The 17845-nt window shown below is 48.7% G+C and overlaps 1 protein-coding gene across 14 annotated transcripts in view; it reads left to right on the plus strand.

Moving 5' to 3' along the window:
• The window catches only part of CHD3 (chromodomain helicase DNA binding protein 3), a 2755261-nt gene that overhangs the window by 1319460 nt on the left and 1417956 nt on the right, over positions 1-17845 (plus strand). For all 14 annotated transcript variants that reach the window (XM_069646310.1, XM_069646296.1, XM_069646309.1 and 11 more), the window contains exon 22: positions 16823-16940. In XM_069646310.1, coding sequence (XP_069502411.1) covers positions 16823-16940 — 118 coding nt within the window. The remainder of the gene's footprint in view (positions 1-16822; positions 16941-17845) is intronic.

Consider the following 17845-nt stretch of genomic DNA (forward strand, 5'->3'; position numbering starts at 1 on the left):
TCATAGGTTACTCAGGGCACAAATTGGGATTACCGATAACAAAACAGACCATTTCCAGATGGATTATTTTGGCCATTTGGAATGTTACAAACTGGCAGGGAAAGAGCCTCCTCAAAATCTTAGGACACATTCAACCAGGGGTATCGCAGCCTCTTCGGCCCTCCAAAGAAGGGTACCGATTCGAGACATATGTGAGGCTGCCACATGGTCGTCTGCACATACCTTCACAAGATTTTACAACCTGGATTCCTCCTCTAGCCAAGAGACTAGATTTGGCAAAACTGTGTTGCACTCTGTTCATTCTTGAAGGGAAACATGGCAATTTTACTCCCACCTCCAGTTACACACCACTGCTATGGGAGTCTATCAAGATAAGGAATACGTCGGAGGACACAATCCCTTCGAAGAACAAGTTACTTACCTGGCAACGTTCTTTCAATGGGATGTTCCTCCGACGTATTCCTTATCGCCCCTCCCATCCATCCCCTCAGTAAAACTTCCCTTGTGGTTACAGCTTATGCTCCTTCAGGGTCAATAACCAATTCATGTAAAGCAACTGTTAACGTCAAAACGGAACTGAGCAACGGACGCTGCGCAAGTCTATTTATACGCATGATGACGTCGGCGCCGATACGGAGGCTGTCGAGGGACATCGGCTCGGGGGACGTCGACGCGCAGCGCCCTCTACTGAAAAGAAAATTCCGAGGCCAGCAAGCTGGAGATGATCTATCAAGAGAAGGAATACGTCAGAGGAACATCCCATCGAAAGAATGTTACTAGGTAAGAAGTAACTTGTTCTTTTGTCAGGCAAACAGAATCGAAGAACACTCATAGACAGAAATTCAAGAGGCCGGAGCCAGTGTCAAGTGGAACCAGGTTCCTGTTGTCGAGGATCACACAGTCGGACAGTTCACGATTCAACGTAGCCAAGAGTACTTGGATATTGTCAATGTTCGGAAGCAAAAGTTATAAGAAGGAGGGAAGATAAGGACAAGCCTTGTAGAACGAGAAATAGGGATTCACCCAAATTCCTCAAGTAGGACACAGTACCTTGTTCAAAATGAAGAAGCTGGTGCCACGGCAGTTGTTCCTGGTAGTTTCCAGCAGACCCACAGTTCCTGGAGCTTCAGCAAGAAGGAGGACGATAAGGGGGTCTTATCAGGCTGGACAATAATGCTATCAGGCTTGTCAGTAATATCCTCCTCTTCACTCAGATATTGGAGATCACCTGGTTCCCCTTCCTCCTCACCTGATGTGGTTAAATAGTCCATCTTCTTTCTTCGAGCTCGCCGAGCGTCTGGTTTTTTTGAGCAGATAAGGTCTGCCTCGAAAGGAAGCCACCGTGATTCTAGATCTGAGAATCCCCGGTGGCTTCTCTCCGCAACAGCCGTTAACGTTGTAGGGGAAAAAGCCAAATGGGATAAAAAAAACAAGAATCTTCACTATGGATGGCACGATAGGCTGGACTTGCTGGTAGTACTTGGAAACAATAATAGGAGGGAGAGTGTTGGCTGGCTTGGAGATAAGTATGAACTCAGAAGAACGTTCGGAAGGGCTAGCAGGGAAAGCGTAATGTGGAAGAAATAAGGGAACCAACAAAAACGGGTACGGGCTGAAAGGACCGGGACAAACAAATCCAGGAAAGGAAAAAAATGACGATATCCGGGCAAAAAAGAGGAAAAGAAATGGGAGTAAGAGAAACAAAAAAACACAGGAAGAGGCAATGGCGAGGAGCGGGATAGAAGCAGAGCAAGAGGGAGGTAATGGTAAGTAAAGGAGCGGGCGGACCACCGCCAAGGGAAATAATACGGAGCGCAAGCAACGAGGAGAATCCAAGAAGTTGCAACGCGCCGAGCCGCTGAGTGAAGAGTGGTAAATACACTCGGCGGCGGCCATGTTGGAATAGACTAGACCGCTACACACGTTGTGGAAACAATGTGGTGGCACGGTCTAATGGCAGCCATATTTCCACCTATTCCACACACGCCAGTTACCCAGGGTTGTGACAGGTCTGCACCACACAGGGATGAGGCCGGCAGTAGCGACGACAAATAAAAGGTGCACTCCTTAAAAACAGGAGAGGCTCTTCAGGTGGCTATCCGGACCACTACAGCAGTGTGCAGCGATTTCGAACCACGAAGGAAATCCTCTGGCTGTAGAAGATGAGCTGGTTATCCCCACCAGGCTCAAGGGAAGAAGAATCCGGACTGGTTCTTCTCTTAGTCGTTGAAGGGTAGATAGCTCAGGACTGCAGCAGGGCTTCACCCGGGACGGGATAGTTGCAGCAGCTGACTTCTTCTCCGCTTCTCTTCGGTTCCTTGTAGTTCCAGTGGCGACTCTCTGACTTCCAGCCCAAGAGACCTGCCTTTTATGTGAAAATCCCCCATTCACACAGCCTGGCTGTCAGTCAAGCAGCAGGGGGGTTGTCCAGCCCGGACAACCACCTCAGCCAATCATGGAAAAGTGCGACTTGGGTTTCCTAGGAAGAAATGGCGAATAAACCGCACCAGAGCCAAAAGAAAAAGTATTTGGTCAAGCGGGTTTAAGTTCGAGGCTAATACAATATCCTACAATACTACCACGTTTATATAAGATAACCGCGGTAGGAAAGTTTAGAGTAGATACCACTGCCACCAGCCAATTCTAAATGTTAAGAGAGCGAAACAATGCTCTAGGAGGTACATATAAAAAAAGGCTAAGGATTAACCCTGTCCAGTACTCCATGTGTGTACTGGATCTGTGGTTACATGACTAAGTAAAGTTAATGACAACTTTACCCTTTTCTGGGGGACAGTAGTCAGCCTCAGAAATGGAGTCGGCGGGAAGTCTGCACGACAACCCTGTGTCACTGCACTGAAGGTGCTGGGTAACACACAAAAGAAGGGGGCCACTGAAGTGTTGTACTCCAGACCCCACAATCCTAAAAACAGGTAAAAGACACATAGCAAAACATGGGTAAGAATGGGGGAAAAGCTCATACTCTTACCAGAGATCCAGCAAAGCTGCCGAGGGACTCACTAGGTAAGGGAAATTAGCCATGAAATGAGAATTCTCCCTAACACACACCTCCTAACCCCCCCCGCCCTTCCCATTCCCAACTGTTGCCCACTCAATCCCTGGATCTCAGGCTATCCCGCATTTGGTCCTTTCTCAGTGATGCCGATCTTAGGAACCCAGCAGGGGGTTACTGAACTATCGGTAACCTAACTAAACTGTCTATGGGGTTGCGAGAACAAGTCCATTGAGTCTCCCGCAAAGCTGCACTATTGCGCCATACCCGGTCACATCTATTTATTCAACCCATCCCATGTCTATCCCAGCTGGCTTTGCCTTATCTTATATTCAAGTCCAAGTGTCTGGTTTTACAGCACCTCTAATACTGCAGTCGCTGTCTTACTTATCTGATCCGTCTTCTTTCTGGTTGTCTGTTTCCGACGGGCAGTTCTGAGCATCCAACCACTCTGTCGCGTCCTCGGGGGTGTCAAAGAACAGAGCTCTGTTTTTGTGGTTCACCTTCAGTTTTGCCAGGTACATCAGCATTTATTTGTAGTCCGCATCTCGCAGTCTTTTCTTTACTGACCCATAGTTCATTCGTCGTCTCTGCACCAAGAGTGTGTAGTCCGGGTACGCTGTAATATTCGCTGATGCCCTTTGTATCGTGCCGCCTTTCCGGAAATGTTCTAGGATCTTCTCCCTATCTCAATAATTCAGGATTTTGGCAATTATTGGTCTTGGGGAGCTCCTGGTGGTGGCTTTCTTGTTAAGGCTCTGTGCGCTTTTTCCACTGCAAATCCTTGGGTGAGCGCCCCTCCTCCTATTTCTTGCAGCAACATCGTTTCGACATAATCCGTTGGGCTTGATCCCTCTGCTCCTTCCGGTAGTCCTACGATACGTATGTTATTTCTCCGGGCACCTCCCTCTGCTTCTTCCGCTCTGTTTTCCAGGTTGCTCACGTGTTGTTTCAGGATGTGGATCTCCGATGTGTGGGACGCACATGCAGCTGTGTTTGGGGAAACTTCTTTTTCCAGTTCGCATGTGCGTTCTGCTAACGCTCTGACATCTTGTCTAAGTAGATTCACTTCCTCCTGGACTGCCCCAACTCTGAGTTCCAGTGCTGCTTTGAGTTCAACCATGGCTGAATCCAGTTTGGTTTCCCACGTTAGTTTCAGGTCTGCAATCGCTTCCAGGATCTGCTGATCTTTGTGCACCGTGGTAGTGTCTGTGGTGGGGGTCTTCTCCTTACTCCTTGCCCCTTCTGTCGTCTGCAGTGTTCTTGCGTATTCCTCCAGCGTGGGTTGTTTCCCATTTGTCTTGGTCTGTTTGCTCGCCATCTCAATGTTGTCGTATGCCTCAGTTTGGGCTATCGAGAGTTTAATCTCCGGCTTTTCGAGACTTTTATGTAGTTAGCTGTGGTCCATGAGGGGGGCTATGGTTTAAGTCCACGTGTGCTATTTGTATTATCCCGTGAGTGGGTTATGCTCTCGCACGTCTCCTGGCTGCTGCTACTGCTATTGCCTTTGTATACCGGCCTTTGTTGGGCCGTGTCACAGCCTCCGCTCTTTAGGGTTTGTGGTCATATGCCAGCCTTGTGTCTGACCCGACAATTCTTTGTGTGCTTCAAAGCCTCTCTGCTACGCACTTTGATCGTCCCGTGATATTTCTGCCTGTGCCTTGCGTTAGCCCCCTTATGTCAGTGCCTTCGAGTCCGCCTCTCGCCTCAGCACTGCATGCTCCGTGATTGTTGTATGTCGTTCGCTTTCCAAGCCTTTGCTGTCTGCTTTCTTTCAGCTATCCCAGGTTATGTCCGGGACGTACCGAATATCCGCTTTGTCTAGTGTTTATAATAGGTCTCTGGGCAGCGGGTACATTGACTGTGTCTATTTGTGATTTATGCCGCGCTGCATTCCAGGGCTTTATTTCTTCCTGTTCTCTCATGGGTTTGCTTCCCCTCTGCTTTCCGGTTGAGCGTAGTCCCCAACGCCTCGTTAGTTGAACCTTTTGGCTGGCACGCTGCCGTCTTCCACAGTGTACGCTCACACAAAGCCTCTTGCGCTGCTTGTTGTTGTCCACAGTTTGCTGTGCATCCAAGGGGATGCCCAGGGATTCGTGCCTGGTTCGCTAGCTGGGTGATATTGTTTACACTTGTCCGCCCTTGGTCATAGCACGTTTGTTATGGAGGACTCTCCTTATGTCCAGGTATGTGGACCGGCTCAATCTACATCAGTTCGTGGCACCCCTTCTGGCGACCGCCGCTACTGCTGGTCGTTCTTGCTTTTTTTGAGCCTGTGTTCCACGTTCACCGTAACCTCGGGTCTGCAACCCCTGCTTAGTGTTTCTGCCAGGATGTTCGTGTTGCTCTGGGCACGCCCACTTCTCAGACCGTAGTCTGTGTCTTATGTAGGCCGCTTTGACTTGCTACACATGGTGTTCTGTGCCGTCACTGGCTTTTACGGCCATGCGCGCATCCCCCTGCGGTGCCTTCCTCCTTCCCTTTGCCGGTGTTCTGATGCAGCTCTGTGTCCGCTGTTTCCTCGCGGTCCCAGCGTTCGGCAGCCTTATGTCCAGACGCCTTCTGCTCACCTTTGATATAAGTTTGCCCCAATGTTATTGTTTCCCACGTCTGTTCGAGCTGCCTGTGATCCCCGGTCTGCCTCTGACTCTGCTGAAACGTGCGCTTTCTCGGGGTTCAGTTCCACAGCTCGGAATCCTGTCCCTCACTCGGCTGACTTGCAGTCAGCACCACGCATATGCCTTCTCATCCATTCGTCGCCATCCACATTGCTATTACCTCTGTGCATGACACAATGGGCCTCATTACGTGGTGGGCGGAATGGGTTTAACGGCGCCGGTAATGGTGCCGGTGCCGGTAAACCCATTCCGCCCTATTACGAGGTTCCCTTGCGGGACCCGCTCTGAACGTCGGGTCAGACCAGACGTTCATTTACGAGTCCCGCAAGGAGACCAGGGAGCTAATAACGGGCCCGTTATTAACGGGCCCGTTATTAGCTCCCTCCCCATTCCGATTGGGCCCTACAGGAATTATGGGTCCTCCAAGGTTGGAATGGCTCGGTAATTCCTCATTCAAGGAACCCGGACCCGAGTTTGGAGGCAGCATGCCCTTATTAAGGGCATGCTGCCTCCAAACTCGTAATGAGGCCCAATGTATCTTCCAGTATGTTCAATCCCGTTCTTCTTGCGCCCTCTTTGTGCGCTGCCGTTGTGTGGGTGTCCTTGTTGCTGCTATTTATATCTTGCCTCCATATATACGCCAGACTTATTATCCAAACAGCGCAGGGCTCCACTTCGCTTTTCTTGTTTCAGGCAGCAGATTTCCTGGTCTCGTGTCCTCACGAGCCCAGACCCTGCAGTTAGCGTACGGGCTCCCTTCCAAGGTTTTGCCGGGCCCCGTTCTCGCTGAGCTACGCGCCCGCTTGCAACATTGTTGCTCGTCCGGTTCTTTACAGACGCTGGGGCTGCAGCTGCTCAGCCGTGCAGTTCCCGACGCCGCCCTGCTCGTGTGCGTGTCTTCTGCAGCTGTGGTAAGCAGCTGTTCCCATTTGCATGCAAGCCTCGGGGATGGTCCGTTCAGGGAATCTCCCTTCTGTGTGTCGGGCACTGCGCACACTCCTGTGCGCTTTTACTCCCAAGCATCCAGGCCCATCTGTGCCCCTGTTACACTGCCATCACGTAGCCGAATCTCCTAGGTTAATTCCAATGTGCTTGCTCTCAGTCTGCCATTTTGTATTGTCCTTCTTCTCAGGCTCTCGCAATCTTCGTAATTTGCAGAACTTTGTCTCAGTACATCCTGTGGGCACCAAAAGGTTAACAGGCACGTCCAACGTATTCATAGGCAAGCATGTAGATTTTCAGTAGTCATAGGCATCCGTATATGCACTATCTATAAGTATCGTTGCAGGATCGCGGGAGCTCCTGTGGAAAACGTCTCCTTACATGGCCCTCGTAGCCACGCCCCACCTTTATATCACAGTTCATGGGGCTTCCTTCGCCAAGCCTTGTGTCACATTCATTAGACTCCCCTCCGTCAAGCTCAAGCCTCTCTTTTACTTTTCCTTCTGTCGAAGACTTTCAAATGTGCAAGGATTTTTCTAAGACCTCTGTATGACCACTTCCACCTTCTCTTCTCATTTGCTTTTCCCCTAAAAACACAAAAGTCCCTTGATTCCTTCCAAGATCGGAAACATACAAAATGAAAGTTCAACAAAATCTTCACCAAATGCCCCTTTCTTGCTATGCCTTCTGGTACTTGCAGTTGTTCAACAAAATGTTCACCAAATGACACTTTCTTGCAATGCCTTCTTGTACTTGGAGTTTTTCACTCTCAGGCTCCCTCAGTGGGGTGCACGCCTTGTTTTCCACTTTCTCCATGTTTTTCTTGTCTGCGCAATATCACAAAGCCCATCGATTGTACTGCTTCTTACGCTATGACCACTTTGTTACTTGGTATCGTGCTGCGCTTTTAACTACAAACAAGAGTCTTTAATCGTTTTCCTCTCAGTTGCCGTCTAATGAGCAACCTTTGCTTGCTGCTACAATCTTCTGGGCACTCACTCACCGGCTTTGTGAATTCCTTGCGTTTGCTCACGGCTCTGTTCCTGGAGTCAAGGTTTCTAGTTCACAGCTGGTGCCTTGCCTCCCCAACTCTGTTGTTCACCCAGGAGGGTGGCTGATAACGTGGAAACACTATTCAAGCTTTCTCTTTTCATTCAATTGGCCTTTCATCCACAACCTTCAGGATTCCGGGGAGGTAACAACCTCTGGCAGGGAGGTTCAGGGCTTCTCTCCCCCTTGCTTCCGTCCCTCGGTCTGTCGTCCTGCTCCATCTGGTTTGCCAGTTAAACCCCGGGGTGCGAATGGCTTTCACCCCTGCTGTGGCGGTGGCCATGGGGAATAAAGTGAGTGCCGCTAAGGTGGACAGTATTAAATAGGACAATATAGCTTGCGGCTAGTTCCTGTAAAGGGTTGCCAGGCTAGGATAGTAAAACACTTCTCAGGTGTGCTTGAAACAGACATCTACCCTTCTGAGGGCGATAACATGATTACCATTGATGAGGAAGCTATTTAAAAGAGAGATTGTATGGTCTGTAGATTTCAAAAGTTGGTAAAGCTGAATCAGTGTCAGTCACAAGTCAGGAGTTACTGACTCACCCTTTCATCCTTTCGAAGGTGCCAATAAAATAGCTCTTATCGAAGTGGGTAATGTCAAATGGGGACAATTTAATATTAGAGGCTTGACACTCAGACTCTCATTGGGCTGGAGCAGAATTAGTCGCATCTCGGGTGTGCCTGACTTAACCTTTCATCCTTCCAGGGGCAAAGGAATGCATAGAATTGTGTTACATTCTATCAAATGGGGAGATTTCATGAAATAATGGTACCTGTGAAAGGTCTGGTGCAGAGTGTTTCACATTAAGTGTGCTTAACTCAGCCTTACAATATATTGGGGGGGGGATGTAACTCAAATGGGTAGTAGTGAAATGATTTGAGGAAAGCCCAGTAATGCTGGGACATACTCAGTCACATCAGAGCTGCCTGATTATGCCAGGGCGCTGAATATGTCAGGACCCTCATTATGCCAGAATTCTAAATATGGCAAGATGCTGGATATGCCAGGACAGTGGCCTGGATGCTGTATGTGCCAGGACCCTGACTGTGCCAGGCCCTCAATAATCCTGGGTTCTTAAAAAGCCATGAATGCATATGGCTCCCTCCTATATGTATATGGTATTGATTATGACGTTGGTGTTTACGCCAGACCTCTTCATATGAACATTATCTATGTTATTCTGCCACTGTCCTGATTGTAATCAGCGCTGTGTTTATGCTACAGTTCTGATCTTGCTACTACCATAATTCAGATTTTGTGTAATCCCTTTTGGCTATGCCATTGCTCTGATTATAGTATTACGGCAATATCAAAAGTTTGGATATGCCCCAATTTTCCATGTAACTTGCTTTTTAAAGCTTCCGGGTGTTATCCTGCACTAAAATAACAGGTTATTTAGGAATGATGTAAGGAAAGTTGAGTGCCATTTAAAGTTACCATTACAATCTATATGATACACTATCAAAAGTGTATGCCACAACCTTAGTAGTTTGCATCTGTTTTGCAGGTTGTAATTAGCACTGTAATACACTTGATTTTGAAACAAATGATCAAAGTAATTGAATGCGTTTTTGTCTAGTGAACTACAACAGACTGAAATAGCCACTGATATACAAAGTTTGCCTTTAGTTGGTTTCCCTTGGATGGAGGAGGTCGGCAGCTGTAGCCATTAGTGCAATTCTTTGGAGAGGTTTATCTTTGCTTCTATCATGTCTGTTTCAAAGGAGCAGCAAGTCAGTTGAAAAGCACATTGCTAATTATGTTCTCTTATTGTTCTCATCTACAAATGAACTTAGACATTTAAAGAGTATAGCTTGATAAACGTGAAGAAAGCTTTTGGTGAACATAAGTCGACTCGCTCCCCTAGTAAATAAACACAAGGGTGCCCTTCTCCTTTATTACCTGGGTTCTTTGTTTCCTTATATAAACGTTCAGATCCAATATGTATGATTTGATTGACCAGAAGGTGGCAATAGTCAGTTCTATAGTTATAGTAATTGTTCTTATAGATATGCACAACCAGGGATAGGAGGATAGCTCATCAGCAATGCACCTGTCTTGGAAACAATACAACGCAGAACAACTGTGTTTCGAATCCCGCACCTGCACAGCGTTTAATAAATTATAGAAAATACTGGGGTCAATAAATGATATAAAATAAAGTGTTTATTGAAGTCCCCCGAGAAATATAAAAACAATCACGAGAGCCATTTACTGGATTTTTTTGGTATTCCCCGAAAACTGAAAGCCCTAAAGTTAGGTATATGGATGGGTATTATATTGCTAGATGCTGGAGACGGAACATGCTGAGCACTGTCACAGATGGCCTCACTAACACACCGACTCCTAAGGGCAGTTCACAGGTTTTTATACATTTTCTTGGCGGGGCTCTAAAGGCAATCTATCTCTCTCTTGTCTAGAGAGAACAAAACTCCCCTAACTCTATAGATACCAGACTAAGGAGTCTCCACTCTGGTATCTATTGATTGTTTACCCCTACTATCTCATTTCTACCTCGCTGGTTGTGAGGGCCTTTATTAACCACCTTATCTATTTAAACTTCATCTGTGACTTACTGGGTGTGACCTTCTCTACTTTTTGGTTAGTTCTAAAGGGTCTTGGGGTTGTGCCTTCCAGAACCTCAAGCTGCAATCTATTTTCATCCTTTCACGCCCTGATGTTCCTCTCCATTTTTTCCACTCTCTCTCCCTCAAACTGTTCCCCTCTCTCCAACGCAAGCCCTCTTCTGTTCTCTCGCTCCGTGTGTCTCCCTCCCCTGTACCTCCAATGTCTCTTTCTCTCTCTGTCTTTGTGTTTCTCTTCGTGTATGGTCGCTGCTGCTCCGCTTAGTGGCTTTCTCTCTGGTATCAGTGGAGGTCTTTTGACTGTAGATGTCTGTTTGGAGGCTTTGATGGCCAGCCATGTTGCAGGCAATCCGCTAGGAATGCTGATGAATACAATTGTCTAAAATGAGAAGAAAGAAACTGGCCAGCATCTTCATACCGATGGTATGTGGTGATTAGCAGTGGTACTCCCTAAGCTCATGCAGCCCTCCTAACTTCCCCGTCTGTGGTAGGAATGGCACATGTTTCCACCTTGGTAGGCCTGGAGTCCCCATTCTCTCTTGACAAGGTCAGTGTACTGACCTTGTCACAGCACTGTATCCCTGGAGACCGATGGAACTTGGACACTTTATCCCTGGATGCAGAATTAAGAAATTTGATAGGCACAATTTCCCAGAGACTCAAATGTGAGCTATAGGGTGCTAGAGCCCTGGGAAGTGGAAGGGGTCCAGAAGCTGTTAGTTTACCTAGCACCATTTAGTTTGTGAACCTAGAACCAAAACATGGAACTTGCTGGGCAATTAATTCCTGAGACTGATAGTGAAGCTAACAGAGTGGTTAGAGCCTTGGGAGGAGGGATATTCCCTGGGCTGTGTTAGGTTTCCAAGTTACCTTTATCATAGGATCACAACCTTGAGAGGAGTCATATGTACATTGGGTTATGGGACACTTCGAGGTTACATAGTTTCCTGAAAGCCATCCTGAGAATAATGATATATACTTTAACAGGAAAATGGTGCGCGGCCCGGTGTATTTTGCTTGTCGCAACAGTTCTCCAGCATTGGATCTTTCATGGATTCACATCCTGTGAATATTTCCCGTCGTCAGGTTGGGAAACCTCGGTAACTTTAACCTAGCATTTTCCTATGGAAAACTTCGATACTTTAGTGTCCTATCGACGTCCTTTTTAGGTGCTTTAGGCTACCCAATAGGACGTTCGGCATAAATAGCCCCGCCCGCGGCTTCCCTTGAGCTCTCAACTGTCTCCAAACTGTTGGGATCACCTCGTGTTTCTCTTCGTGGTTGGCACCTGCTTTTTCGTTTCCGGACAGTATGTCTTCTATGGGCCAGATTTTTTTTTTGCTTTTTAGGCCTTGTGCTACCTGCGGCCTAAAGAAGGTGTTCGAAGGGGATGGTCATACGGATTGTCTCTACTGTCTATATCCCATAATTCGGCAGATTCCTGCGAGATATGGGACTGTAGCAGTCTGCCGGCTTTGGGCCCATGCTTCCAGTGGACAATCTGCAACAGGAATCGTCTGTTTACTCTGTTTTCTCAGGCTTGGAGGAGGAACAGGAGCCGCCTTTTGATCCGTCGGCTCTGGGTCTGCAGGGTGCACGCCCGGCTATGTCGAGTGGGATGGGGGCTGGGCCGCATCTTTACCCGTTGATAAATCCACAGTCCCTGCTATCCTTGCAGGTGTTGAATACGCTCCAGTTGTTGTTGGGGCAACTGGATGCGAGGCCTCTGCCTCCGCCGAGCCCGGTGGCTCTGGTGGTTGAGAGTGTGCCTGGTGAGGCCCGTAGGAGGTTGCCTCCGGTGTGGTTGGACCGTCCCAGAAGTCATCCAGAAGAAGGGGGGTTGCCAGAGTCGGATCAGGAGAGTGTGCCGCGTGATACCCTGTCGACGGTGTTCTCGTCACTGACGAGGGACGATGCATGGGATACAGATCCTGAGGTGGAACAGCCTAGTAGCCAGGCTCAACCATCTCCGCCGGATGATGTTGGGCCTTTCCATGCCATGATGGCGAAGGCGCGTTAGAAGTTTGGCCTGGCTCCTGAGGAAGAACGAAATGACTGCATTCGCTTCGACCATGTGGGAAAGCAACGGAAGGCGGTCTTCTCGGTTCCGATTCTGGACCACGTGTGGCAGGAGGGTCTGCGCAGTATGCGCCACCCGTTTTCTGAACCTGCGGTGAAGGGGCGTCTAGAAAAGAAGTTCAAGGCTCCCTAATCGACCCCCAAATGTCATGTGTCGCAGCACATGCCCGAGTCAGTGGCGGCTAGCCATAAGGCCAGAAGCCAACACAAATGTGTTACTCCCCGGACACTGAAGCCAGGAAGCAGAACACGTTTGGGAAGAAGGTCCTGACTGTGGGGGCTACCACGGTTAAAGCTGCAAATTCCTTGGCTATTATGGCCAGGTATAACAGGGAGATGTGGCACAGGCTGGCCCCGATATTTGATCATCTCCCATAACAACACTGCAAGGAGGCAATGCTTCTGGTTCGGGAGGGGGAGGAGGCCTCCAACCACAGCATCAACATTGCAGTATACCTGGCGGAGTCGGGTTTTAAGCAAATCAATAATGGGATTGTGCTACGGCGGCAGGCTTGGCTGAAAGTCCAACATAAAGTCATGGATATGCCCTGTGAGGGGGAACACTTGTTCAGGGAAAAGATAAACGAGGCCCTGAAGGGCATAAAAGAGACTGAGACGGCAAAGTCTTTAGGTTCCCTGCATAGTGGCTGCCCTTTTCGTTTGTTTCAGGCCTTTCGTGGAGCCTCTGGTAATGCCCGGTTTGCCGCCTCCTGAGATAGAGGTTACAGACTCTCCAGCTATTCGTCTCATTGCTGCAGGCATTCGTTCCAGTCATCTCAAAAGGGCAGAGACTTTCAAGCGAAAAAAAGGGTCAACACGCACCGGCTGCTAAAGAGAAGCAGTCGAAATCTCAACAATGACTGCCATATGGGCAATCTGTTGGGGGGCAGGATGGCGAACCAAGTCGATGAGTGGCAACTTATCATGTCAGACCGCTGGGTGCTAGATACAGTACGTTTCGGCCACTTGTTCGAATTTCGGCATCCCCCGGGCCCCATTCCTCCCATGTATGTGGCGCAGCCGCATCTTCCTGTCTTGCGGCAAGAGGTGGTCCTCATGCTACCGAAAGGAGCGATAGAACCAGTGGGGCCAAGGGGTGTACTCCCAGTATTTTAAAAAAATCAACCAAACAGGAATCTGCAACGCCTGAAGTTCAAGATGCTCACACTTCAAGATGTTAGCCGCTCGGTGCAGCCGGGAGAGTTCCTGGTGTCGTTAGATCTGCAAGACACCTACTTTCACATCCCAATGAGGCCAAAGCACCGCAGGTCCTGCGTTTCGTGGTAGAGGAAGATCATTGCCAGTTCCAGGTCCTCCCGTTCGCCTGAAGTTGTCTCCCAGGACATTCACAAAGTGCCTGCCTCCGGTGGCTGCGTTTCTGGCCATCTTGTGTACCCCTACCTGGACGATTGATTGGTAAGGGGTCTGTCGCCGGAACAAACGTTGGAGTCTCTCATGGCGACCATGGACCTGTTGCAACAGCAACAATTCACTGTCAGTTTCGAAAACTCCTATCTAAGGCCGTCCTGGGAGTTGGTGTTTCTGGGGTCTCAGTTTCTTACCCACAACAATCTGGTGAAACCTTCCAGCGAAAGAGTGTTGAAGGTGCGGTCCAAGGCGAGCGAGTGGGTCCATGGTACAGTGGTCTCAGTCTGAAGTTAGATGTCGCTGTTGGGAGCCATGGCATCATGCATTCCGTTCGTTCCAAATTACCACCTGTTCATGAGACATGTGCAGGAATTCCTTGCGGACAAAGTGGTCGTTACCCGGGGGCTGGTGGAAGCCCTTCGGTGGTGGATCTGCATGAACAATCTTGTTCAAGGCATGCCCCTGCTGGAGCCAGAGTTTCAGTTCACAATTGTGGCGACGCTTCCAAGGTGGGGTTGGGGGTGCACCTCGACGAGTCACTGGTACGGGGGCTGTGGTCTCTGGAGGAGACAGGTTTGCATATCAACGTGCTAGAGTTGAGTGCGGTGCACTGGGCTCTGAAGTCATATCTACCTCGCATTCAAGGAACTGTGGTGCGGGTGTTGACGGACAATACCACCACGAAGTTCTATTTGAGGAAGCATAGTGGCATGCATTCCCGGATTCTGTCAAAAGAGGCTCACGAGGTCTGGTATTGGTCCCTTGCTCAGGGGATCCATATTGTAGCTTTCCATCTGCCAGGGGTTCAGAATGTTCAGGCCAACGCGCTCAGCATAGACACCAGTCAGCTGCACGAGTGGCGGCTGAAGAAGGAGCAGGTTGCAAAAATCTTCTGAAAATGGGGCTCTCCCCCGCTGTACTTGTTTGCCACACAGGAAAACAAGCAGTGTCCAGGGTTTGCCAGCAGGGTGGCTCATCCGGAGTCGATGGAAGACGCGTAATCGTTCCTCTTCGCGTATGCGTTTCCAACCGTTTCCTTTGAATTCGGAGAACGATCCAGTGGGTGCGCAAGTACCAGTGCAGAGTGATATTGGTTGCCCCATTCTGGCCCAGGCAGACGTGGTTCTCATATCTCCTTCATCTGGCTGTGGAAGAGCAGTTTCGTCTAGGAGCAGAGCGGGATCTCCTGTCACAGGACGAAGGCAGAGTGTGGCATCACGATCCAGCATCTCTCAGCCTGGCTGCGTGGCTCCTGACCACACCGAGTTCGGTCATCTAGGTATCTCACAGGAGTGTCGGCGGATCCTGGAGGCGGCAAGGGCCCCTTCTACCAATGTATCATATGAGCATAAGTGGGCAAGGTTCTGTGGCTGGTGTGAAGAGCATCCACAAGTGCAGCCATTGGGGGCCTGGCACTGTCATCGATTAGGGTGCATTTGGCGGCTTTCTAGGTTCACAAGACAGTGACATGCTGTTCCCCTCTTTAGTGATCGGTTAGTTAAGCATTTTTTTAAAGGACTTTTTCGGACATTTCCCCTGGCGAAGAAGTTTGCTCCGGTGTGGAGCCTCAATGTGGTTCTCTCTGCTCTGATGAAGCCATCGTTTGAACCCATGTCGACGGCTGCCTTGAAGTTTCTCTCATGGAAAGTCGCATTTCTGGTTGCGATCACGTCGGCCAGAAGGGTGTCGGAATTGCAGGCACTGGTTGTTGACCCACCGTATCTGAGGTTTTGAGGGACAAGGTTCTCCTGGCTACTAATCCGCACTTTATCCCAAAAGTTCCGTCAGCATTTCACAAGCTTGCTTCCATTGCCTTACCCGCGTTCTTTGCTAATGCATCGACGATGGCAGAAAAGGCCCTGCATTCTCTGGACTTTAAGAGGGCATTGAAGTTTTATTTGACCCGTTCTCAGGGGTTCCGGAAGTCGAAGCAGCTGTTTGTGGCATTTGGTTCCTCCAACATGGGACTTTCCATCTCCAAGCAGGGACTTTCCCGTTGGGTCTCCTCTACAATTTCATTTTGTCACGCGAAAGCTGGCTAGCCTTTGAGGGGCACTCCTAAGGCTCATTCTACACGGGCCACGGCGCCGTCGTTGGTGCTATTTTTTGGTATATCGCTTGTGGACATTTGCCAGGCGGCTTCCTGGGCGGTGCCACATACCTTCACCAGGCACTACTGTCTGGGGCAACAACATGTGGAAGATGTGCAGATGGGACGTCTGTTTCAGTAAGGTAGGGCCTGCAGATTCCGGGGATGTTCTTTTGTTTTATGGCTTATTCTTGTTTGTTATCATGCCTGTGTTTACATGTCATTGGTGGGGTTCATTGGCATGTCTTATGGCATGGGGTGTGGTTTGCCTGTCATGCACCTCGAAGTTGTCATACTGCTATTCACAGCATGTGAATCCATGAAAGATCCAATGCTGGAGAAGGGAGCCGTTTTTTACCTGTAACTCCATTTCTCCAGCGTTGGTATCTTTCACGGATTCACATGCGCCCACCAGCCTTCCCTTGCAGGCAAGCCGTGATACGGGTTTCCTCTACTTTGGAGGTAAAAATCTGAAGGGAAGCCACAGGGGCGGGGCTATTCATACGAACGGCCTATTGGATAGCCTAAAGCACCCAAAAAGGACGTTGATAGGACACTAAGGTGTCAAAGCTTTCCATAGGCAAACGCTAAGTTAAAGTTACAGAGGTTTCCCAGCCTGACGACGAGAAATATTCACAGCATGTGAATCCATGAAAGATACCAACGCTGGAGAAATGGAGTTACAGGTAAGAAACTACTCCCTTACCTTGGTTTAATGCCTTCCAATGGTGACTTTTTTGTTTCAGTTCTTCTTTGCTTTCATTCTTTGTTTTACTTATATAATATGCCCTACTTTCATTTTCCTATAGTAAGGTCACCATGAACAAGTTAGCCAATTATACTGTTACCTATATTCGTGATATTTTCTTTATTGCCCTGAGTATGTCCACTACTTTTGTATTTAAACCATTGACATACATGTAATTTCACACAAATCTAAGCAAAAGGTGCTCATTTCACAAAGCTGTCTTATATTAAAATGTTCAGATTTGTGCTACGTGTGTACCCCTCACAAAATGCCCTGGTTCTACTGTAATGTTGCCTGACATAGTAATCCTCCCTTCTCGGTCTTTGCAGATGACCAAGATGTTGGACCTTTTGGAGGACTTCTTGGACTACGAGGGGTACAAGTATGAGCGCATTGATGGTGGGATCACAGGGGGTCTGCGGCAAGAGGCCATTGATCGCTTTAATGGTGAGCATAGCTAGCAATTCCTTTCTTCCATTCCATACTTTCATGCTGTGACAAGCATTCACTGTTATATGTAAATGAAAGACTGACGGTTGTACGTGATAGCATACATCTGTGCATTAACCAAATATACGATTACCCCACAGAATTAATTTTTAACATGCTTTCCGGGTCCTGACGCAAAGAGTCTAGAAGACCTTCTGCCATTTCACCAAAAGACAACCATCATCTGTTTAGGGGAATAGAAGGTGCAGAGATCTCCATCCCTGTAATCATGTAGGCAAAACTCGACGAGGTCATAAAAAGATTGCCAACTCCAGAAGCATATAAATTAACTGGATCTGATCTGAAATGCTTTTGAAGTTTACAGAAAAGATTGGTAGTGGGGGACAGGAGTGGCTCGATTGAGCTGGGAGAAACTAGCTGAACCCTAAGAGCAAGGAGGGCTTGCCGCGCCAAATTTTGAGCTATATTAGATTGCTGCGCAGGTGCAATACGCTGGTTATTGTCATTCTCCGGACCTTTGCCTAGTACATATAGCACTGGAACACTATAGCACAGCGCCCACAGATTTTAAGGCTGTCCTCTTTAGAGACCGTCATGCAGACTCCTGTACTTTTGACCCCGTTCGCACTACCATAAATGCGTGGTCACACATATTTAAGAGGCTGAGTATTACAGCCCCGTATTGCGGCACAGTCCCCTTGTGGAACCGCCCGGGGCTCTGGCCAAAGTACGATACTGACTTGCAGGTGTCCTGGGATATGAATAGGCGGATGGTTCTGTGGGACCTATACCCAGGCGGGAGATATGTGGCACTGGAGGAGTTTGCTGCAAAACTGTGTAAAAATCCCATCAAAACCTTACAATATTTTCCGATGAAGGCAGCTGCTAGGCGCAGATGGCCG

This window comes from Ambystoma mexicanum, chromosome 1p (assembly GCF_040938575.1).
Source record: "Ambystoma mexicanum isolate Mex_15411 chromosome 1p, UKY_AmexF1_1, whole genome shotgun sequence".
Lineage (NCBI taxonomy): Eukaryota > Metazoa > Chordata > Amphibia > Caudata > Ambystomatidae > Ambystoma > Ambystoma mexicanum.